This window comes from Monodelphis domestica, chromosome 8 (assembly GCF_027887165.1).
Source record: "Monodelphis domestica isolate mMonDom1 chromosome 8, mMonDom1.pri, whole genome shotgun sequence".
NCBI classification, from domain to species: domain Eukaryota; kingdom Metazoa; phylum Chordata; class Mammalia; order Didelphimorphia; family Didelphidae; genus Monodelphis; species Monodelphis domestica.
Window position 1 is genome coordinate 47,105,755 of NC_077234.1, and position 25,657 is coordinate 47,131,411.

The window sequence follows — 25,657 nt, forward strand, 5'->3', positions numbered from 1 at the left end:
GCTCAAATGTCTGACACCCGGACAGAAGTCGGGTAACCCTGAATCCTTATATGTAAAGCCTCCAGCTAGTTTTCATCTGTCTCTTTTGCCTCCTGACTGGTTATCTGGCAAAATTGTCAAAAATAAACAATTAAAAAATCAGCCCATGTCTTAAGTACAGATAGAGCTGCCATACTGCTTTCCCAGAACTCCCAGAACCAAGGAAGTACCACAAGATTAGAGAAGGACAGATGTGCTCATTTTTTCCTATGGTCAAAAGAATAGAATCTAAAGATGAAAAGTCAACAGCATATAAGAATGTATTATCTAGGCAGCTGGGTGGCTCAGTGGATTGAGAGCCAGCCCTAGAGATAGAAGGTCCTGGATTCAAATCTGATCTCAGACACTTTAGCACTATGTCACCCTAAATAAGTCACTCAGCTCCAATTGCCCAGCCCTTACAGCTCTTCTGTCATGGAACCAGGGCTCAGTATTGATTCCAAGATGGAAGGTAAAGGTTAAAAAAAAAGAGCATTATTAAAGGGGAACTTAGGGAACTAAAAACAGAATCAATGATCACCAATAACCAACCTAGCTTCTTCGACACAGTCTTTACCAGACTAGCCCCATTGTCTTTTTTGGGATAGTTTGTAGACTAGAAGATAAAGGGAACATTATAAACAGAATTTGCAAAATTTTACCGAAGTATTTATTTGACTAAGTCTCTCATGCAATTCTTCAGGAAGGGATCAAGAGCTCCGGACTTGATAATATACAAAATTATGGAGGTTCAGAAGTGACTGAATGGCTAAACCCAAAGAATAATAATGAACGGTTTGATATCAACTTAGAACGAGGTCTCCCAGGGACCAGCTTAGGAATCTGTCCTTGAACCTGTGCTGTTTTAACATTTTTATCAGTGAGTTGGATCAAGGAATAGATGGAGAGTTTATCAGATTTACAGATGACACTACATACTTCTATATTCTTTTCCCCCATCCCAGATTCTTTTCTCTATTCAGAGGTAAGATAAATAAATAATTCGAGGTGAGCAGTAGGCTAAGGTGAGAGAAGGTGAAGTCCAAGTAGCCCTCAGCATTTTCTCAGAGGAAGAAGGTGATTTGGAGAAGACAAGGTGAGGAAGGTCAGATGGTAGCAGAAGACTGACCTGTGTCTTAATCTTTCTCTCTCTCTCTCTGTCTCTCTTTCTCTCTCTCTCTCTCTCTATCTCTCTCCCTCCCTCTCTCTCTCTCTCTTTCTCTCTCTCTCTGTCTCTGTCTCTGTCTCTCTGTCTCTCTGTCTCCCTGTCTCTGTCACTGTCTCTCTCTGTCTCTGTCTGTCTGTCTGTCTGTCTCCCCCCCCCCATCTCTCTCCTTCCTCTTCCTCAATCCGTTTGAGGTTGGTCTAACCTAACACCTCCCTGGAGATAGTCTGGAGAACATACCAGGCATGAAGGATAGCCTGCCCATAGGTCTGGAGATGAGAGATGGAACATCACATAGAGAGAATGGTAAAGAGGTCACTTTTAATAGAATATACAATTTTGAAGGGGGAGGAAGAATTTCCATTGACTTAGCAACATTTCATTATTGCTGTTCTGTCATTTTCAATTCAGTCCAACTCTTTGTTGACCCCATTTGGTATTTTCTTGGCAAAGATCCTGGAATGATTTTCCATTTCCTTCTCCAGCTCATTTTACAAATGAGGAAACTGAGGCCAGCAGGGTGACGCGACTAGTAAGTGTCCGAGGTCAGATTTGAATTCAGGTCTTCTTGATCTAGCTTGCCCTTGAAACAAGTTGTGAAGGGCTTTAAACACCAAAGAGGAGTCTGTATTTTATCCTTGAGGCAAGAGGGAACCACAGAAGCCTCTGGAGTGTGGGGGGAACATGATGGGATATACATTTGGTAGCTTTGTAGAAGATGGATGGAAGAAGGAAGAGGCTTGGCACAGAAGGAACAATTGGGAGGCGATTGCTTTGGTCTCTGGGAGAGGTGATGAGGGCTCAGATTAGGATGGTTGTGTGAGGAGAGGAGAGAATAGGTACAAGAAATATCATAGAAGTAGAACCGACTGGATTTGACAATTTTTTTGGAAATTGTAAGTGATGGAGAGCAAACCTTCGGTGATGATGGTGAACCAGGACCGTAGGGAAAATGGTGGTATCCTTGAACCTGGCAGCTGGGGTAGACTTTTACAGAGGATGGAGTGAGAGATAAGACCTAAGACCTATTTTTTCCAAATCGTGTCCCATGTCAACTTTGAGATGCTGAGGGGGCAATCCAGGTGTGATCCCAACAGGCAAGCAGAAATGCCAAGCTGGAGCTCAGGAGAGTGATGGTGGCTGAATATGGGGATTTGGGCATCATCTGGATGGAGATGAAAGCTGAACCCATGAGAGTCATTAATGAGCAAATTTTGACTGAGTGGCAATAATAAACAAGAAGCCTACTGGCCCAGCATATTAGAGGATAGAAGAGTGTGGCATAACTGGAGACGGAGCCTTGTTCCCTGGGGTAAGCCAGAAGATGGAATGCTATTTGTTAACAATAGAATAAGCATTTCATAAGGGACACAATAGAAGAGAAGGGCAAAATGGGAAAGGGACACAGGATGATTGGGTGGACATGGATTGGACCTCACAACAACCCTGGGAAGTAGGTACTATTGTTATCCCCCTTTTACAGATGAGGAAACTGAGGCATAGAGCAGTTAGGTGACTTGCTCAGGGTCATGCAGCTAGTAAATGGCTGAGGCCAGATTCAGGTCTTCCTGATTCTAGGCTCTCAACTCTATTTTCTGTGGCCCCTGGCTGCCCTCAGCTCAGAGCTGATTCGATGATCACTCCCTCAGCAAAACAAGAAAGAAATCTTAGAGATCCTTTCCCCCTAAAATTGCCCCTGAGGACTCCTCTCCTTTCCCTTCCCCCATCCTGCTTTTTCATCTTTTTCTGATAGACTATAAGTTCCATGAGGGCAGGCAACTGTTTTATCTCAGTCCCTGTAGGCTAGCATAGCCCCTTCGGTACAGAGGAGGCATTTAATAAAGCCTTGTTGACTGGGAAGGGGCAGAGACGGGCACATGTGGGCCAGGGGGTTTCCCTCACTGCTTTTGAGTTCAAAGGCTGTCAATACTTTAAGGTCCTGACTATGGGAGGCTCAAGAAGGGGTACTTTCCTCCCTCTGCCGCTCAGGGGGTCCCCTGAGGTCTCCCACTCAGAGTCTCAGCTGCTAGTTCTCCTCTCCGGGTCAGACCTCGCTTCCCCCTTCACTGAGGAGGCTGCAGGTGCTGTTAGAGCTGCTGCTGGGCTGTTTCCAGTGGTTGTTGCCTATGGCAACTGATGCAGCTTTCCCTTCAGTCTCTCCTCCCCCTGTGTGGCCCTTTTGGGAAGGCACAGTCGACGTGGTTCTACATTCCCCTGATTTAGAGCTGGGACCTCCAAGAAGCTCCAGACCGATGCCCTTCTCTTACAAATGAGGAAACAGAGGCTCGAAGGGAACTGGTCCAAGATCACACAGGTAATCACAGAGCTCTCTTTGCTATTCCGTGTTGCTTTAGAGGCTCAGGATTAGACCAGGTTTCTGCTTTCACTGAAGAGTCACACAGTCTCCTAAAGCCTCCTGGGGCTCCTCCAGAGCAGAGGTGCTGCCCATTCTATCCAGGACAGCCCTTCTCATCTTGCCTGCCCTCCCACTTCCAGCTGGTTTTCCACACGATATTTTCCTCCTGCATCAATGACCTAAAAACCTATGCCAAACATTCCTCCTAAGTCAGAAGCAGTCAGCATTCTCCCTGGGAAGCTTCTCTCTACTCTGGGCTTCCCCCCACACCTCTGGGACCAACCTTCACTCTTCCAGGAGCATCTCTCTCCCCAGATGCTCCATTCTTCTCAATTCACAGCAGGTGCTAGCTAAGCAAGTTGATGTTGCCCTTGGGTCCTCAACCCAAAGCTCCCCTTCCCACCTCACCCCCAGCACAGTAGATGGGGGTTCCAAGTCCCAGGACAGAAGGAGGCTTTATATAACTGGCCATGTTGTTGAAACTAGGTTTCAAAATCCCTCTGAAAGAACCGGCCACATTCTTCCCGCATCTCTGGAGCCAACTTTATTCCTATCCCATCCAACTCTTTGGGGCTAGACAGCCAATGGAAGAAGGCATAGAAAAACAGAGGACCCAGCCTGCTTTGGGCTTAGCAAGCAAAGAAGAAACACGCAGTGGTGGACAGATGGCCAGTCTTGGCATCATAAAGACTTGAGTTCAAGTGCTGCCTCTGGAATATTATCTACATCCCTTATGATCTTTTTGTTGCACTCTTTGATTACTTAGTAGATACTTACTTTTGTATAATTACAAAAATTTGAACTTCATCTCCCAGAATTCTGTTTTTCATTCACATTAGCAACGTTATGGTTTTTAAGCTGTGGGTAACTCTTCCTTCGCTCTTTTTTTTTTCCATGTACGTGGCTGTGAAAGTGGGTTTTCTTTCCTGAGGTTTTTCTTTCCTTGCTTCAAGTTTTATCATGAATAAATCTTATAAATATAATACTTGGAGTATTGGATATTCATTTTTAAAATCTACACTTTTAAAGCAGCTTCAGCTCTGTAGCCATCCCAACCCCTCTCTGAGTTTCCATAGATTTACAATATGAGTTCTATATTTAAGTCAACACATATTTATTAATCATTTATCCTGTGCTAGGCTGAGTGGTGCACAGGGTGCGAAACACAGAGCCTTCACAGAAGCTTGCCATGTAACGGAGAAGACATCATGCCCATCGTTGTAGGCAGATCTAAGAGTGAGACAGAGTAGATGGGAGATACTTGGAGAGGAGAAAGCATTAGCAGCTGGGCATGAAGGGGGACCAGGAAAGGTTTCCTGCTGAGCTCTAAGTGAAAGGACTAAGTGTTCTGGGTCTGGGGCACAGGGAGAGGGAGGTGTTTTTTTTTTTTTTTATCATTTTGGCTTTTTTACCTTTTGTCTTAGAATTAATACTAAATAACAGTTCGAAGGCAGAGGAGGGCTAAGGGCTAGGGGATTGGGGTTAAGTAACTTTCTTGGGGTCACACAGCTAGGAAGTGTCTGAGGCCAGATTTGGAAATTGAATCTCAATCAAGTTTTATCTTACAACTAGAGCAGCTTCATAAAGCAGTATAATATAGAAAGTCAAGATGACCTGGATTCGAGTTCTGCCTCTGACACAAATTAACTGTGTGAACACAGTGAGCCAGTCCCTGAATTATCACAGTTACAAGAGAATCTGCCAGTTTTCATCAATGGGGGGAGTTTCCACACTGGGAGGTTCCCAAACCAATGAAGGGAACATTGGTCCACTGGGATCCCCATCTCTGTAATCCTCACCCCACAAGTCCTTGCCTCCTGCTAAGCCTGTGTATACAAGTGTCTAGAAACACGAAAGACAGTTTGCATTAAAAAATAAAAATCATGTCCATAGTATGTATTCAATAGATAATTGCTAAAGTCAGAAGGAATGAATACTAAAGGCTTACTGCAAAGCTTTTGCATCATATCTTTAAATTACTTTAATAATGAATGTTTAAGGCAGAGATATTTCCTGATGGTTCAGCTACAATTAGATATTATTGTGCCTTGGACAAGTGCCACAAAACAGACCTTTGACTGGGATGGGGGGAGTCTAAACATACCTTACAACTAAGGTAGGATGGACCTATCTTTGCTAAGTAAAACCTCCCAGGCAGATATTGCCAAAAAAGAGGTATCCAAGATCACTTACGCATTCACCAAGGCAACTATCAAAAGCATCATCTCTTTCATTAGGCAATATGAGCAGTCCTCCAGATATAGGCAGTGGCTAGAAACAGCCTCTTCTAGTCAACTCCATGCAATATTTGTTCAGTGCCTCCTCCCTCCCTCTCTCTCTCTCTCTCTCTCTCTCTCTCTCTCTCTCTCTCTTCTCTCTCTCTCTTCTCTGTCTCTGTTTTTCTCTCCTCTCTCCTCTCTCTTCTTTCTCTGACTGTTTCTGTCTCTCTCTTCTCTTTGTTTCCCTCTTCTCTTTCTTTCTCTCTCTTCTCTCTTTTCTTTCTGTTTCTGTCTCTCTCCTCTCTGTTTCTCTGTTTTTCTCTCTGTCTCTGCCTCTATCTCTCTGTGTGTGTTTCTCTTCTCTCTCTCTTCTCTTTTCTCTGTCTCTCTTTCCCTATCTATTTCTCACTCTTCTCTCTTTCTCCCTGTCTCTCTCCTCTTTTCTTTCTGTTTATCTCTCTCTTCCTCTCTTTCTCTGTCTCCCTTTTCTTTCTCTCTTCTCTCCCTCTTTTCTCTCTTTTCTTTCTGTTTCTGTCTCCTCTCTGATCGTCTCTCTGTTTCTCTGTCTGTCTGTCTGTCTGTCTGTCTATCTCTCTCCCTCTCTCTCTGTCTCTCTGAGCTCAACACTTTGTTACAATAGGATCAGAGAGTTAAAAAGACCATTTTTAATACACTCATTTGTGCACTTAATTGCATTCTGTGGGCTACATTAAAGACATTACAGGCAGATTTTACAAGGGGATACATCAATCCAACAAAAAATATAAAGAATTGGCCTTTCATTGGGTCACATAGATAATGCATTAATTTGCTATCAAATAACATGCTTTTATTGCATGGCCAATAGAGCTGACTGCTGGTAAACATTTTACAGGGCAGATTAATTTATGCATTGCTCATATTTAGCTCTCCCAGTGTGCTACAACTGTGGCAAAGATGTTCTGGGGAGTTATTACCCCAATGTAATCATACCCCTGCAGATTAGAAGCAGTCAAGTGTGTTCTATTATCTGAGACACATATTTACCCAAGCATCTGTTGTCCCTAGACCACCACAGGTGATTAAGACTCACTTGGGCTGAATCGGCTTTGCCATAGATGGAATCAGGTAGATGGAGATCCATCGGCTTACATTTTGGGTGGGGGATTTCAGAAAAGGTACTGGCACAGCTCAGTGTAAAACTGTTCTGCCAAGTCAACATCAGGTCCGCCAGTTTCAATGAGTCCCAAGCTCCATTTCCCTTGGCCATGTAGACCTCCAAAACTGGGAGAGATGTTAGGGAAGATACTAGAAAAAGATGAATACAGTGAGTGTGGGTCAGAGAATGCCTTTAGTACATTTTCATAGTGACTAACTGGTCTTGCTGAAGAACATTTCCTCTAAGAAGAAAGGATACTGACCTCATTCCCTTTAAAAGAAAATAAACATGGAGACACCAGGGACCAAAGACAATCTTTTGTTAACATCCATCCGCACATCCACAAGTCTTTTTATGTGAAAGAATGAAAAGTAGAGAAGAGAAAAAGGGGCCCCAGAATCTATCTTCTATCCCTGGCTTTAATTGAGAAGGAAGATGGCAATCAGTGATATTTTCCTAACTTAGTTTTGAAGGCTTAGACAAGCTCCTCTGCTTCTTGCATCTGAAAATATTTGAGCAAGGAGGGACCACTGAGTCAAAGCAACAGCAGATCAAGGCAGGGATGGATCTGAAAAGCAACCAAGGCATTTGCCCCAGTAGGGCAGTATTGGTGGGAGCCAAGGGGGTTTCTGGTGAGGAGGGCAGCCAATTTTCAGAAGGGCATTTCTGCTCCTTTGTATGGGTCTGCATGGTGGCTACATTGGGATGAAAATTCTCCAGGCACATTCAGGTGAAGCCTTTTAGCAGTCTTGAGGTCTATTTGCATGGAGCCATATATATCAGGAAATGGCAAGAAGTTCCCTTTGACACTCCCCCACCCAGGATCTACTTTCTGATAAGGGGATGGAGAGAGGCCAGTTCTGTTTTGCATCTTGAGCAAGTACCATAATATGGACCTTGGGCAAATATATCTGATGGGACTGAGGACAGAATAGATGTGTGACAACAGATATCTTGAGGAAAAGATCTTACACCCAGCAATGGAATCTCTAGGTCAGAGGGGCATGTACAAATTTTTCTACACAATTCCAAATTGTTTCCCTGAAGCTGGGATTAGAGAAGGAGCTCTGGGAAGAGGTATAGTGAGAACCAAGCAAAGAAGGAACTGACTTGGGAGGAGACAGGACACCATCTGGTAGCTTCCTATTTTAACCAGTTATCCTTGCTAACCAGCTTCTAAGCTCAATTGTTTCTGTGATGCTGACGGATGCTGAGTACTGTCAGCACCTTGTAAACTTTGGCATCCTGAGCCAAAGTCCCAGTTGCCTCTACCTAGGTACAACCCTGGAAGCTACAGCTCCAAGGGTGAATTTAACAGAGAAGAACAGATGTTCCAGCAAGACATCTCCCCCATGGGGTCACACAGAGATCAGAGCCCTCCTGTAATGTGTTTCCAAAGGCCAGCCCTATCCTAACCATTTATCTGTGCTCCTTTTGAAGAGACTAATAGGGGTGCTTGCCAGAGGCACGCCATCAGTCCAGGGCTGTGAACAGATTATTTCAGACAAGTCATTAGTGAGAATGACCAAGAAATTACACAAGGAAAAAGGAATGGGGATAATCTATCAGGTACCAAGCAAGGTGTGTGACAAGCATCACATAAGAAATTAATATATGTACATGTACCCAAAGAACCAGAGATGCTGGTGACTATCACCGCCTGCTTAGAATCATATCAAAGAATCTTAGAGTTGGAGAGTTTAAAAAGGAGAAAATAGGCATCAGAAACTCTTCAGCTGCCTGAGGCTCCCTTCCCCAAGGAAAGGAGCCTTCATGTAGCCCTCCAACTACCGTTAGTGCTTAGAACAATACACTGTCTGCACCAGGATGACCTTACAGGTCAGCTCATCACATCTGCTAAATTTATAGCCATCAGTCAAGACTCTTGGCCTCCTCGTGTCTGATCCCCAAGAAAAATGAGAGATCTGAACCCCTAGTGATCCCTACATTTCTAAATGGAGCTTGTGGAAAACATAATTCTTCTGCATAGTAATGTTAGACTCTTGTAGACCATTTATGTATGAAGTCCCAGATTTTGCAGAGCATGATCTTTTATTTGAATATCATTTTATATTGAAAGAAGCTTCCCAGGCCTGGAGTTGGCAGGACTTGGGTTCAAATTTGGTTTCAGACACTTCTTAGCTGTGAAACTCTGGGTGAATCACTTTACTCCATTTACCTAGTTCTTCTCTCCTAAAGTTGTTACTAGGATGGAAGTTAAAGTAAAGAGAGGGGGTAGGAAGGAAAAAAGGGGTGAAGGAAGGAAGGAAGGAAGAAAGAAAGAAAGAAAGAAAGAAAGAAAGAAAGAAAGAAAGAAAGAAAGAAAGAAAGAAAGAAAGAAAGAAAGAAAGAAAGAAAGAAAGAAAGAAAGAAAGAAAGAAAGAAAGAAAGAAAGAAAGAAAGAAAGAAAGAAAGGAAGGAAGGAAGGAAGGAAGGAAGGAAGGAAGGAAGGAAGGAAGGAAGGAAGGAAGGAAGGAAGGAAGGAAGGAAGGAAGGAAGGAAGGAAGGAAGGAAGGAAGGAAGGAAGATTAGATTGTCCAGAGACCTGGATTCTAGCTTGAATTAGTCATTCCAAAGTAAGATACCCACCTCCTCACCCCCTTCAGATTCATTTACCTTTTCCCAAATCTACCAAGTGTCAGAAACAAGATTTGCACTTAGGCCCTATTGTCAATTAGTTTAACTCTCTTTGCACTCTGCCAAGCTGTCTCTTAAGTAGCTTTTCTTTTTCTACCCTGCACTATCCTTTGAGGGACTCTAGACAGTTGTAGGATCACATAGAGGAGATAAACTAGTCAGTGGAAGATGAAATAACAACCCATCCTAATAAAAGGAGCTTTGGGGTCACAACAGAATCAGAATATCAGAGCTGAAAACTTGAATGCTTAAGTCAATCTTCATTTTGAAGAATGGGGAAATGAGGCTCCAACTTGGGAAGGAATTCAGGTACTACCTTACACGATTCCCATCTAGTTCAGGAGCTCTTAGTTTCGGATCCAAGAACATTTTAAACAAGCAGTATCATTAGTCTCCTTCATTTGCTGTATTTCCATTTTCATTTTTAATATTCATTTTTATTTTGAGCTTCCGTTTCTCTGTTCGCCACATCTGATGCATTTTCAAACATTAGTTTAAGAGGGGTCACAAGTTTCTCCAAATGGCCAGAGGGGTCCCTGGCACAGATTTCTCTAGTTGCTAATATTTGATTTCCTCTCCAAGTATCTTGTGCTTATACAGGGTCCAAAGGCAGGTTACACTGAAATATCTTTGTCGATATTCTACCCCTCCCTACTCTCCACCAAATATACATTCCTTGAGGGCAGGAAAGGACAATTTTTCCTTTTGTCTTGCTATTATCAGCATTTAACACAATGCCTTGAACACAAGAATGAATGAATAAACCAATCAATGAAAAGAGCATTTATTAGGTACTTATTATATATGAAGGACTATGCTAAATGCTGGGGATGCAAACAGAAAGGCAAGACAATCCATAGAGAAGTTTCAGCCCCAGGGCAGATAAGTCCCAGAATCAGAACTGGAAGGTACCATAAAGATCATCTCTTCCAGCTCCCCCATCTTTACAGATGAGGAAAACAGAAACACGTGTGTTCAGTCATTTTTCAGTCATGTCTAACTCTTTGTGACTCTCCATCTGAGGTCTTCTAGGTAAAGATACTAGAGTGGTTTACCATTTCCTTCTCTATATAATTTTACAGATGAGGAAATTGAGACAAACAGGATAAAGGGACTTGCCTAGGGTCATACAGCTGGATTTGAACTTGGGACGATGAATCTTCCTGTCTCCAGACCTGAGGCACTTAGCTGCCCAAATTAAATATAGAGAATTTAAACAACTTGTCACTTTTTAGCTTTCCTTTTCTATCAGCAAAATAAGGATAATAATAGCGCCAACAGTGCAGGGTCATTATGAGAAGCTAGTCAAATCAATCAATTGATTGACAAGCACTTATTAAGCACCTACCATATGCCAAGCATTGTGATGTTATGTTAAAGATTTTACAAGTGTTAAAGTGAAATATAAGGAAAAGCTATTCTTTTTACTATTGAATAAACAACAAACCAAAATTATTGATGTAAGGAGCTCCAGGGAGGACCGTCCTTCATTCATGTAGATCAACACCTTCTTGGCAATGTAAGAGTCTTTGAGAGTTGCCTAGAATCCTGAGGGGCTGAGTGACTTACCCAAGGTCTCATAGCCAATTTGTGTGCTATGCTTCTCTTAACTCAATTTAACATTAAACTACAAACAGTTTTCATGCGTATTATATTACCCAGAAAGACCTGAGTTCAAATCCAGCCTCAGACATTTACTATTTCTGTGACTTTGGGCAAGCCACTTAACCCTGTTTGTCTTAATGCGCCAGAGAAGTGGATTGAGTGGAAGCTACTCCAAGAAAATTGAGTAGATAGTATTGGTGTGTTATGGTTCACAAAGAGGCAGACAGGACTCAATGACTGAACAACAATTATATTAATGGCTCCAACTGAGGTTTTAGTCCACTGAGATCTCCAAAAATTTCCAAGTGAACTGTGTTTAACCATGCTTCCACCATCTTTGATTTCTAATGTCAATTTTTTTACTCCAAGTGTAAAACTTTACATGGATTCCTATTAATAATCTTTTCATTCAGCCGAATGTTCTAGTCTTTCATGACCTTTTGGGTTCCTGGTTCTTTCATACGGGATCATCTTCAAATTTGAAAAGCATGCCATTGATGAAAATCATGCCATTGATGTCTTTACCTCATTGGTCAAAATGTGAAACACCACTTAGTCAAGGAGAGATCCCAGAGGCAATTCCCTGGAGAAGTTATTCCAAACCAATAAAGAACCATTAATTACTAGTCTTTACATCTGGCTATTTAATCGGTTCTGAATCCAACCAATAATCCTGTTGTCTTATCCTCATTTTACTATCTTTTTCACAAGAATGACATGAAGTATTTGCTTTGTTAAAATCTAGGTAAACTTTACCTACAGTATTATCCTGATCTGACAGCTTAGGAATCAAATAAAAAATGTATACACAGGGCAGTTAGGAGGCACAGTGGATAGAGTGTGGTTGGGAGGATCTGGGTTCAAATCCAACCTCAGACACGTCCTAGCTGGGTGATGCTGGGAAAATCACTTAACCTCCATTGCCTAGCTCATGCTGCTTTTCTGCCATGGAACCAATACACAGTAAGGGTTTAAAAAATAACAACAATGATTTCTAGAATTTTTTCAAGAATTCAAATCAGGCTCAGGGACCTGTAGAGCATGGAGACAATTTTGCTCCTATTCTTGGAAATCAAGATAACTTTGTACCTCACTCAATCTCCATGAAATCTTCAGAGATGGTGTCTCAGTAGTCAAACCTGCTGGCTCTTTCAACATCTGAAGAGGGATCTCCTTGGCCCCTTGGGATTTAAATTCATCCAGAGCAGCTAGACTCTTTCTTACTATCTACTTACTTAGAATGAATGGGCTATCAACTACCAATTAGTTATTTTTGGTCCATCTTCTTGACTAAGAGGGCAGAAACAAAATGGAGGAGGAAAAGGACTCAGATTGTCCCAGAGGCCAAAGGAGCTTAGATGGGTATTTGGTAGGATCGTGCACTACAGAAAAGTCAAGAAGGATGAATACTGAAAGTCAGGTCACTAGTAATCCTTTCCTATAGAGTTCTGGGGCCAGAGGGCTAATAAGGGGTAGAAGAGTGAATAAGCAGGTGGTAGTTATGTGGCTCAGTGGATTGAGAGCCAGTTCCAGAGACAGGAGAGGTCCTGGGTTCATATGGAGCTTCAGATACTTCCTAGCTGTGTGACCCTGGGCAAGTCACTTAACCCAACTTCCCTAGCCCTTATCATTCTTGTGACTTGGAACCAATACACAGTATTGGTTCTAAGATGGAAGGTAAGGTTTGTTGGGGTTTTTTTAGTGAATAAGCACCATGGTATTGGAAATAATGAGTGCGGTAGCATAAAAGAAAGTGTTTCCCCCCCACCCCCCATTTTAAAGGGGAGGGGCTATTTCAGCATGTTTACAGGTAGAGAGATTGGAGAGAGAAAGAGTTCTCCATAGGGGCTTATCCTGAAGAGAGTGGGAGGGGATGAAATCAAGGGCACATGTAGCTGGATTAGAACATCCAGTTCCCCCTCTGGGAAGAGAGATAAAAATGGAAAACGGGTTTTGAGGCATAGAGAAGAGGAGCTCATGTTGAACAGCCTTAATCTTCAGCTAAGTAGAAGGCAAGGTCATTTTGCGAGGCTGCGTGGTGTGGGGAGAGTCAGAGGCTTGAAGAGTTTTCGAAATAGATGTTGTCAAGACTGTGATCCTCAATCAAAGATAAATAGGAACTATGCCATGGGGCCTTGAGGCCAAGTTGTGTTAAATAACATGAATTTGTTGTGGATTCTCTTTGCCTGGTTTCTTGACTTCCTCCAGCATGTTCGGCAGCTGGGAATGGAAGCAGAAAAGGCAGATGGTGGGAGTGATCCAGGGCACAGAATTGGTACGATGTGAACAGCATAAAGATAAAGTGGCAAGAGGCTGAGGGCAGAAGATGGAGCCATGTTGAGTTGACTAATTACAGGTTTGAGACCATAAAGGGGCAAATATGAGTTCACAACAGAGATGAGGCATGGGGGGAACAGGAGAGGACCGAGGGACCAGAAGTCACAAGAAAGATAAGGGCATTTCATCACTGCTGCTTTGCTGTTGTCTCCAAATTGGAACACCAGGAGCCATACTGGGGGTGAGCTAAGCCCCTTGGCTCCACATTTCATGGAATGGTGCATCTTTCCCGGGTCATTCTCTCTTCATGATACCACAGAACCCCTGTCTTCAATCTCTTTCTCAGGAAACTGTAATTAAATTACCACTACCATTGTCCCTGGAAAGAGAGTGCTAATGGATCATCTTTATGACTTCCCACTCCATAACTCCTTTTCTGGGCCAACATGTCTCCAAATGTGCTTTCTCCTCCATTAGAATGAAAGCTCTTTGAGAGCAGGGATACTTTCATATTTGCATCTTGAGTCCTTCGCACAATTCATTTGTTCATTCATTCATTCATTCATTCATTCATGCATGCCGTCATTCATTCATAGGATCATTATTGTAGAAGAAGAAAAAATATTAATACTGTCAGGAACTACTCTGCTACCCGTCTGTCAGAAACAATTTTATTTAAGAGTAACCTAATTCCAAATCATTTCTGACTTAGAAAGCGAGCTGTCTAATATGCCAGTTTTCTTATGCCCTCTGACATGTCTCTGGCCCAAGACAATTTTAGGTAATATTTATAGGAATCTAAGAAAAAAAAATCAAGATATGTAATAGTATAATTCTGGGGTAACATACCATAACAACCATCTCTCTCTCTTCTTGAGGAATCAGTGGGGTTACTCCCCTTGACCTATATTGAGAATCGAAATGGGACAGGAGGTTCAAAGAAGGGACTACTTCCCAACCTTCTTCTCCTCTCTTCTTTCCTTCCAGTTAGAGAAAGGAGATTGTTTTTTGATGAGTCAGTAAACTGGGCACATAGTGGGATGGGAGAAGACAATGATTTTATTTGGACAAGAAATCTTCTGTTGGGGGCAGCTGGGTAGCTCAGTGGATTGAGAACCAGGCCTAGAGACTGGAGGTCCTAGGTTCAAATCTGGCCTCAGACACTTCCCAGCTGTGTGACCCTGGGCAAGTCACTTGACCCCCATTGCCTAGCCCTTACCACTCTTCTGCCTTGGAGCCAATACACAGTATTGACTCCAAGACGGAAGGTAAGGGTTTAAAAAAAAAAAAGAAATCTTCTGTTAAATTTCTGATTGAATAAGATCATATTTGAAAAGTCTGACACAATCCTGCATTTATATTTCCCTCTCCCCTTCCCTAGTGAAAGGTCTTTTGTTCCTTTTCTCCAGGTCTATCCTACTTTGAAACTGAGAAATAAGGAAAAAGCTTTTTATTGGGCTAGAGAAATTTCTCATAATTTATCTTATTTTTTTATTTGCCTTGTGACAAGACCATAGATTTAGAATCGAAAGGAAATTTAAAAGGCGATTGAGTTCAGCAGCCCTATTTTTACAGATAAAGAAACTGAGGCACTAAGAAGTTATGTGACTTTTCCATAATTATACAAAAAGTTAAATGTCTGAGAATAGACTTGAATCCAGGCATAGCTAAATACAGAGAGAGAGAGAGAGAGAGAGAGAGAGAGAGAGAGAGAGAGAGAGAGAGAGAGAGAGAGAGAGAGAGAGAGAGATTTTCCCCCTCCCTTATAATTGAGAAGTGAAATGGTAGAAAAGATGAAAAAGATGGGAGTCTATGATCAGAGAGGAACATTTCAGAGTTCAGGATGAGTTTAGGTCAATGATAGGTTCTTAGGTCCTACCTCCCTAATTGGTAGCTGAGATGGAGAGAAGACCAAGGTCCTCAGGGCTGAGGTTGAACTGACACTTGGAAATATTGAAGTTACCAATAATGAGGCAGTGGTTGGGAAGGAGAGGAATACTATGAAGTCATTGAGGAAGGAAGGAGAGTGGACTGGAGGTGGGTAGATAATAGCAACAGGGATCTACACACCTAGTGTGAGCTCCAAAAGAGGCCAAGTTGCTGAGCAACTTGGTTGCAGAAGGAGGGTCTTGAAACGAATGGTAGGGATGAAAAAGCAGTATGGCAGCTCTTCCTCTTGACCCTGGGTGAAGGGTTCAGGCAGTGGGAAACTTTGAGAAACAGAGTGACCAGGACTGGAGAGGGTGGCCAGAGAGTCAATGTCTTTGAAAGAGAAAGCCTATCCCTTTAGTTGGAGGGTCTATGAAAGGGAGAAGCCAAGGGGTGGATCTCCAGAAGGCAGGCTGAAAACCAAGGCTGGAGGAGGACTGGGGTCAAGCTAGGTGGATTTGGAGAGGAAGGAAGTCTACAGAAGGGACAGCAGGTAAAAACGATTTTCTTCTCCAGAGAGGAGAAGTCTGAATAACAATTGGAAGAGAGGGAGGGAGGAAGTCATCCTCCAGTCATGAGTCATCCGGGAGGGGGACTATCCAGTCCAGAGAAGTTGGTGGAGTAAATCATCCCTGAGGCTCTAATTAGGCTGTTGGTGTGAAGAAGCCTGGGCCAGCAGCCTCCCAGGTGGCTCCTTCTCACTTAATTGCTTGGGGACTGGAAGGGCCAGAGAGAGAATGGGAAGAGGGAGGAACAGAAAGCTGAGGCTTCTATCCTCAAGCTTGTCCTACAGTGTCATCTCCATTTATTCACTCTTCCTCTGCAGCATGGACCCCCATGATCCTTTCCTGTCTATTCACAAGGACAACCCTAGTTCAGACCCTTTTCACCTTTAAATTGGGTTATTTTTGTGGCTTCCTCATTGATCAACCTGCTCTAATTTCTAACCTCTTCAATCCACACTCCTCCATATAGATGCCAAAGTGATATTACTAAACCACAGGTCAGACCACGTCTGTCCTGGGCTCTCAGAATCCCAGGGGCTCCCTATTACCTATAGAGTCAAATCCAAATTCCTCTTTTGGCAGCTGAAATCCTAAATGATGCTGTGGAATAAGGAAGACTCATCTTTCTGAGTTCAAATCTGGCCTCAGACACTTATTAGCTGTGTGACCCTGAGCAAGTCACTTAACTAACCCTGCTTGCCTTGGTTTCCTCATCTATAAAATGAGTTGGAAAAGGAAATGGCAAACCACTCCAATAGCTCTGCCAAGAAAACCCTAAATGGAATCCCAAGGAGGCAGGCATGACTGAAACAGCTGAACAATAACATCCTGACCCCAGTCTACTGTCCCAGCTTCCTTATGCTGTTCTCCCCAATTTATACATACTACTTCCAAGTCAAATTGGCTATTTTTCCTATTCTTTTTAAATTCCATCTCTGGTTCCTATATTTGACATCTGGAATGCATTTCCTCTTCTCTTCAGCCACTTAAAATCCCTAGTTTCCTTCAAATCTCAGCCCATGGAGCACTTTCTCCTTGAAGTCCCTCCTGATTTCTTCAGACACTTTAGCCTCCTCCTCCAAGACTCTTGGTCTTTATTTTAGACATATTTAATTATATAAATGATGATATCTCCCACCCCATCATCCTCCCACAGATGGAATAGAAGCTCCATGAGGGCAAAGCCTGGTTTGCTTTGGCTTTTGTCTAAGTCTCCCGCACTTAGTAATTGCCTAATTGTGTGACTGCTTGATGATTGGAGGTGAAAGAAGTCTTGTCCGATAGGAGCTCCCAATAAGAGTTCCCACAGTTGAGCATCAGTCTAGTCAGGATGTTTGTCAGTTCCCTGGAAAATGCAAGGCAAAATGGGGGCTACAAGAGTAAGCGAGATGTGATCCTGATCTCATGGATCAATGACACTCATGTTCAAATATCCATGTTACAGCTAGGTCCCTGTTAGTGCAAATAATGAATCCCCAGATATGGATGCACTATTTCACTTCTCATGGCATATTTCCATGAAGTTGGAACCAATGAAAATATCTTATGTAATTATTACTCAGGACAGTGTGAGTTTGAATGCCTGGTCTCTGGGTTCCTGATTTGCCCTAATGGGGACCTAGTTGCATGTGAGTATTATGTGATAAAAGAGGATGCACCATTGGAGTTCTAGGAGATTTGACTTTCAGTTGTACTGAATAGCAATGGCTTCATGGAGCAGGGAGCATCAGATGAGTACTTCATCATGAAGGCAGCCATGATTTAACGAGTTATCGCTGCTGCTATCTATGAGGCAGGGGAGTTTAACCTGTTTTGTGTGATCCCTTCTTGGAATATTCTTTTAAAAAAAATGTAGTGGAAGTAAACGCTTAATTTCAGTCAGAGAATGCTCAGTGAGAAGAAGAATGTATCTGTATTGGTATGGATAGTAATTATAGATATAAATATTTCCCATCCAAGTTCATGGACCATCTGTAAGTGGGTCTACAAGTCAAAGGCAGGTGTTCATTCTTTAAAAACAATAAACAAAGTCACCACTGACATATTGTATTTCTCTTCCTGGCAAAGTTTTCCATCTCTGCCTACCAAGGTGCTCATCTCCCTTTCTAAAAACAAGCACTGCCCTTGACCCTGCTACTCCTCTGATATATTGCTGTCTATCCAAGGACTCCCTGGGATTCCTAAATTTCAGACCAAGGACCGCTGTTGTCATGAATTCCTCCTTGAGGCTGATTACAGGCCTGGCCAGAAAAACAGTAGCTAAGCAAGGTCTTTGCTTGGTAATAACCATCAAGGAGATTGGACCTTCTCCTTTGCATCTATTGGCATGGGAAGGATTTCCCATTTTGATAGTTTGTATTGAATAGATTTAAAAGCAATTCAAATCCTTGACCCTTGAAGAGAACTCCCTTTTACACCTTCAATGTCTAAGCACATCTTTCTGTTCTATTTTGTAGTTCTAGGATCTGGGTCAATTGTCCTAAACTCTGGTTAGGTTATCCTGTGAATATACTCTTAGTGTGAATCTTTCTGGTCAAGGCTCCATTAATAACAACAATAATAGCATTATCTAGAGCTTTAAGGTTTTCAAAATACAAGTATTAGGTCATTTTGTCCTCACAACACACCTTTGATGAAGATGCTATTATTCTTCCCATTTTACAAATGAGAAAACTGAGGCACAAAAAGGTTAAGTGACTTGCCTAGTCTCATACAACTAGTGATGGTCTGAAACTGTTGGTCTTCCTGACTCCAAATCTAACCATCTATCTTCCAAGTCTCTTAGCTGTCATTGTTTGCTCCTAGGCAAGGATAGGAGACCTCAGGTATTATTTGGGGCTAAGCCAGGCCCCCTGAGGCAGAGGCAATGATGAAATAGGTCACAGATTCCACTAGGAAACAAGTGATAGATAATCTGTTTCTGGGGCTCCCTTGCCCTTCTGTTCCTACGTTAGAGACAAATACTTGAGGAAGGAAACATTCCCTGAGGAATTGTTCCAGGGAGTAATAGGGTCAAAGGCAGTGTGTGTTTTTAGAAAGGGAGATGAGTATATTGGTAATCAGAAGGGAAAAAAATATACCCTATAGAGAAATATGGCCATGGTGATGATGTTCACCCTTTTTAGAGAATGAATAACTTTCTTTGACTTATAGATAGCTCGCCAAATAACTGCAGCAGCAGCCCAGATAGGGATGATTAGGTTAATGAAAGAGCCATGAACACATGGGAAAAACTTCAAGTCCTCTGCCATTTGGGGCTAAAAAAAAAAAAAGCCAACTAACTCTTGTTTCCAAAATAAAATGACTTCTCCAAGGGCTTCTAAGGATGTTCTTCATTTAGCCTTGGGCCAAGAAAGGCATGTCAGGGAAAGGAAAAATTAGTTTGACTATATATCTAGGTAGTCATTAGATATCTAGATTATTTTTCATCAAATAACGTAGCAGTTGATAAGTAAGCATAAAATGAAGCAATTAGTTTCCTGGTGTGCAACTTTCTGACTACACCGCATGTACATCTATTTTAAGTATCTCTGCTCACTTCCTGTATGATAAAATGGCATATGTCTTTCACATTGGTTTCAATTTCAAACAGATTTAAGAAATAAATATCCCTGATCCTTCCAATAGCATAGGATATCTACCAACGGAAAAATGGAAGTAGCCTAACCAGTCATCACTGGGTAGAGGTCCAGGGAGAATCGATGGTTGGCCCAAATTAAACCACTGGCATTGTTTCAGAAATTGTATACACCTGGAGATCAGGAATGGGGCTACAGGGAGCAATTAAATCAGTGGTTTTGCCTTTGGATGGAGAATTGGAAAGGATCGATGGGTAGAGGACACAGGCGTGAGTAGCATGCGTGAAGCTGTCAGCACACCACTCTTGCTACTAGATGGTAGTTATGGCCTCAGGTTAGCTATATCTCTGATAAAAAGGGTTCGAAGATGTAAGCCCTCAGAAAACAGATAGAAGATGCTGCTGCTTATATGCCCTATCAGGAGGACACATTTAATTTTTTTTTAAAGAATCACAGAATCTCAGAATCAGAAGTGTTCCAAGTCAAAGCCCAGTAAAGAGCCACCTGCATGACCAAGCCCAGCAATGATTTCCCAGCAGCAGAGGCAGCTTGTCTTAAAATCCAGGGATGGAGTCATCCATCGGCTACACCATAACCAAAAGTGAAGCAGAAGGAGATGTTGGTGGTCACTACTTTAGGTGCAAATCCACTTCCTTCATGGATGAAAATGTTAGAAGAGAGTGTACCCGAGAGTGGTTTTAGAGGGACAGGATGTATCTTTTTGTAGTTCTGCCCTTTGATAAATATTCCTTTATAGAAGCTAATTGGTTCTTAGTGATATTGAGGAAATAGTAACTGGCAATGTTATTGGGGAATATATACTAGAAGGGTGCTCGTGAGCAAATGTAGTAGAGAAACCCAGACAACCCCTTAGAGGCATCCCAAGAATCTTGAAGGGAGAAGCGGTAGCCAAGCTCTGGGGACTCAACCAACAGTGCAAGGAGAGTTGAGACTTTCCAGTGATCCTTGTATTGGCAGGAGTCACACTTAAAGAGAATGAACTCACACTTTAAGTACTAATGACCATCATTTTCCCCAGGAACTTCACTTTTGGAGATAGCGCAGCTGCTGGACAAATCACTCTCTTGCTTGCAGAGCCAACTGTCTCACCGGCTGGATAGATTCACCCATGCATGCAGGCTGTTCCTCCTTTAACTTGGCTTCTGAAACTTTGAGCAGAGTCTTTCATGGGCTTTGGTTATTGGAACTTGGGTGGCTCTTTCAGCCTTTTGTAACTCACCAGATCCAATCCTGGTCATTTCACCTCTGATATCCATTCTCCAAATTTTGGGACAGAATAAACTCAACAGACACAAAAAGGAAAACAATAGTAATGTGTGCAAGGCCACATGGTGACCGCAACTCACAGCATCTTTCCTCCTTATTCGAAATCCACCAGGGAAGAAGAGACTTCATCCATTCATGCTTTTTGTATTCACACTTAGTTCCAGTTAGGCAACTGATTGCTCAAAATAAGCTGGCAGGGAACAGAGACTTCCTACAAATGGTCTGAATGGAGAAAGTAATGGACCACTCCTTCTTTGATTACTTCCAGAAGCAGACTCACCAATCCTTCCCAGAGGTTGATACCAGGAAGAGTCTATAACACATGGCCCAACGACTGGGGTTCCATTTCCCATGCTGCATTTACAACAATCACTGCTCAATTTCATTGTATTTCATCTGGCCCTCTGTTCTAATTCATCAAGATCTTCTTGGATTCTGACTTGATCATTCAGTGTGTTAGCTAGCTGTACCATCGAACTTTGTGCCATCAGCAGATCTGCTAAAGATCCCACCTGATAAAAATGGTAAAACAGCACAGAGCCAAGCACAGCTCTCCAGTGGAAATCCCCTTCCAAAGTGTCATCAAGTCTCTAATGATTCCTCTTGGGGTCTTTAGCCATTCAACTAGTTCCAAATCCATTTAATTCTATTATCCCCTTGCTCACATTTCTCCCTTTTCCACAAGAATATAAGACTTTCTAGGAACAGGGTTAGATTTTTACTGCACTATCCAAACCGTAACTAGTTCTCCTTATCATCTACAATATACACTTTATAATATTAAAATTAATATCCAGTAACTCCAAGTATCATATTTTATAAGATTTATTAATAATCACTTGAAGTAGAGGAAAAATATAGCCTGAGTAAACAGCTGTTTTACCAGACTGAGAAAGCGGGAGAGGAGAGAGCAAAGTGGAGCTACACAAAACTTATCTCCCCAACATTAGGAGAGAACATGAGGACAAAAGTGGAATGCTGGGAAATGTAGTCCTGGGGCACAAAATTCTAATTACACAACTTGGAATAGGAGTGGGAGAACATGAGGACAAAAGTGGAATGCTGGGAAATATAGTCCTGGGGCACAAAATTCTAATTATACAACTTGGAATAGGAGTGGGAGAACATGAGGACAAAAGTGGAATGCTGGGAAATGTAGTCCTGGGGCACAAAATTCTAATTACACAACTTGGAATAGGAGTGGGAGAACATGAGGACAAAAGTGGAATGCTGGGAAATATAGTCCTGGGGCACCCCAACTTGGAATGTGAATGGCCATGGTCAGAGACACAGCATGTGGTCATGGAACAAACAAAGGGCAACTGATTCATATAAAAATCAAGGCCATACAATTTTAGCCTATTAATACCATGGGCTAACCAATTGACTCAACCAGACACAAACAGATAAATCAAAAGATAACTCCATTATAAACTGAATAATATCTATATTTTTAATATTATTTGACTCTAAAGACTTCTTTTTGAGTTGTTGTTGTTGTTGTTTTTATCTCAATACTTATACAATAAGGACATACTCAACATTCTTACCAACTTTTATAAATGCCACCAGCATATCCTTTGTCAGGTGATAGGAATGACTTTTGGTTGGCAATTCATCACCTCATATCTCTTAATAGGTAAATCTTGCAATGAACACAAAAACTTGGAATTAATTTGTCATTTCTTCTAGACAGAAAAAATCAAATTATTCATGTTTCAGTCATAGAAATTCATTTTCCATAGGTTCACGCTACTTTAAAAATATTGACAGTTGCTAAAGAGTTCTTGTGCTTTAAAGATGGTCAAGAAATGCATTTCCATAGAGTGAAGGGCACGATCAAACCCTCCTATACTGTTTCAACGAACAGCCAACAAACTGGAAATGACATTGAAGGCTTAAGCCAGAATTTTAATTTTAGAAAATGAAGTGAACTACTGAGAAATGCCATTAACAATTTCATCAGCACACATACTGACTGAGATGGGCAAGGGAGCAATTATCTCCTGACATAATGTGTGAGATCAAGGTCACATCAGTTTTCCCCCCCAGAATTCCTCTTCTAATTCCACTCTACCAGTTTGCAGGGCTGAATTCTACAAACTGGTCAATTTAATTTTTTTTTTAAAAATCTGCTTATAGTTACAACTCATTTATTTAAAGTCAAGTTGAGTCACTAAGAATTCATCTACTGACTATGGGGCCCCAAATCCTGAGGATACATAGAAATGCAAACACATGGTTCTAGTAGTACTCATGGACTCACATTCTAGTAAGGAAAGAGAAGGAAAGGAGAGAAGGAGAGAAGAGCAAAGGGGATAGGGGAGGAGAAAGGGAAGGAAGAAACAACTATTAAGCACCTACTATGCTCCAGACACTGTGCTGAACATTTTCTAAATATCTCATTTAGTGGGGAAGACAACTCACCAACAACTATGTACAAACCAGACACATACAAGATAAATTGGTACTCTTGTCAGACAGAAATCTTCACACACACACACCCCAAATACAGACTCCAAGGCACTAAGCCCTATATATCCTTTCTCTTCTTCATCACTAAGAAGGGATGGAAAAGGCATTTGCAGAAGGTGGGACCATAGCTGAGACTCGAAGGAAGAAGCCAGCGAGGCCAGGAGGCAGAGGTAAAGAAGGATAGATTTCCAGGGATGGAGAACAGCCAATGGAAATATACAAAAGTTGAAAGATGGATTATGTTGTGCAAGCTTGAAGGAGTTTTAAAGGTACCCAAGAAGAAGAAAGGTGGGGTGGGGTGGGGATGGATCTTACAGAAAATTCCATTTTTAGTCCATTGAATACAAGAAATCTTCTAATCCTTTATGTTTTCCTGACTCTTCAGTTTTTCCAGATTTGGTCAAAACCATCCCAGTGAGCATCCATGTGAATATCATCCTCTTCTCAACAATTCTGATCATGTTGACAATGGCAGGAGCAGCCTTTTTCATGTACAATGCTTTTGGCAAACCCTATGAAACTCTTCTTGGCCCACTTGGATTGTATCTCTGGAGCTTTATTTCATGTAAGTACTACATTCTAGGTTCATAGATAAATCTGTCTTCCTGCTTCCCATTAAAAGGCAAGCTTAATTTTAAGAAGTAATGCTGAATTCAAGACTACTTTGGGCGAGTTTCCACTAGATGTAACTAGGTAATCCAAAATCAGAACCTGGGAATTTATTTTTATTGATCAGCAATCAGCTGTGTTCATTGAATACTTTCTATGTGTCTAACACTGAACTGGGCACTATGACTTAGAAAGATGGATGGAAGGGGAGTCAGTAGACCTGGATTCAGACCTCAACTCCCTCCTGGTTGTATAATATTGGATAAGGCATGGATTCATTGAATCATAGTACATAGAGTCAAAGATTTAGAACTGGAAGGGACCATTTTGTAAATGAGGAAACTAAACCCAAAGAGGTTAATTGATGTGATTTGAACCCAAGTCCTTTGACTCCACAGCCAATATTTCGTTGTTGTTTTTTTTCCAGAGCACCATACTACTAAGTCTTGTTTCTATTTCTAAGATATCATCATCTCCTCATTAATAACAACAATCACTCTAGTTCAAGCCTTCTTTGCCTTTCACCTAGATGATTGCAATGGTCCCCTAATTTATCTATTTATATCTGACATCCTTCTTCCCAACAACTTCCTCTGATGCATCTTCCACACAGCCACAAAAATAGTTTTCCTCAAGAATGGGTTTGATTCTCTCCACTCAATGAACCCCAGTTCTTCTCTATTATTTTTGGAATCACATATGGGCTCCATGATTTGTGTGCTTTTTAAAATCCTGCCCAACCTGGGCCCTCACTACATTTCTAGTCATCTTTTTAAAAAACCTTTACACTTTCTGCCTTAGAATTATTACCAGTATGGGTTCCAAGGCAGAAGAGCAGCAAGGGAATTGAGCTAGGAAGTATCCAAGGTCAAATTTGAACCCACATCCCCTAACTGTAGACCTGGTTCCCCATCCTCTAAGCCACCTAGCTGCCCCCTTTCCAGTCATCTTACCTATTGCTCTCTCCATCCATGCTGTAGTCTAGCCATAAGAGCCTTTTCCCTATTATATTCACACACACGACACTCCATCTCCCATCCTCATGAATTCTCCTTCTTGAAGATAAAAGGCTTTTTTCTGCATGAAGCTTAGGTACCCAGGACAGAGTGCTGAACTTGGAGGGAGGCTAGAATTCAAATTCTGTCTCAGATGCTTCTAATTGGGGGTGACCCTGGACAAGTCACTTAAACTTAAGGCTTCGTCCCCTTATCTATAGAACAGGGATAACAATAGCATCTATCTCACTAGGTGTTGAGACTCAAATGATATGCCACATGTAAAGCCCCTTGCAAACCTTAAAGGGCTACATAAATTCTAGCTATCATCATTATCATCATCAAACTCTATAATGAAGCTTGTTCTGATCCCCCAGGTGCTGGTGTACCCTCTCTGCTAACTGCTTTATATTCATTTTGTATATATTCTCCATATATTTATTCAAGAGAATGTTGTTCAAAGTCTAGGACCTAATCACAGAAAAGAGGTTCAAAAAGGAGGTGGTAAGCCAACTGTAAAAGATACAGTGAGACCAAGTGATCTCAAGGTAAGGTGCAATTGGTCTCTTGAATCAGGAAGAATAGGACAAAGCATTATAGACCACTCCTCAATTTACTGGGAGCAGCTAGATGGCTCCAGATCCAGAGATTGGAGATCCTGAGTTCAAATCTGGATTCCGACCCATCCTAGTTGTGTGACCCTGGACAAGTTACTTAACCCCCATTGCCTAGTTCTTACCTTTCTTCTGCCTTAGAATGACATAGAATTGATTCCAGGATGGAGGGTAAGGTTTAAAAAAATCAGTTCATTGATTCCAGGAGATAGACTTGAAGAGAAAATGATAAGGAATGAGTTGAGCAGA

General features: G+C 41.9%; 2 protein-coding genes across 2 annotated transcripts in view; one reads left to right on the plus strand and one right to left on the minus strand.

The window, feature by feature from the left end:
* The window catches only part of MED12L (mediator complex subunit 12L), a 625,295-nt gene that overhangs the window by 559,833 nt on the left and 39,805 nt on the right, over nt 1-25,657 (minus strand).
* The window catches only part of CLRN1 (clarin 1), a 53,223-nt gene that overhangs the window by 6,806 nt on the left and 20,760 nt on the right, over nt 1-25,657 (plus strand). Inside the window, exon 2 of the mRNA XM_001363120.4 lies at nt 23,576-23,755. Coding sequence (XP_001363157.1) covers nt 23,576-23,755 — 180 coding nt within the window. The remainder of the gene's footprint in view (nt 1-23,575; nt 23,756-25,657) is intronic.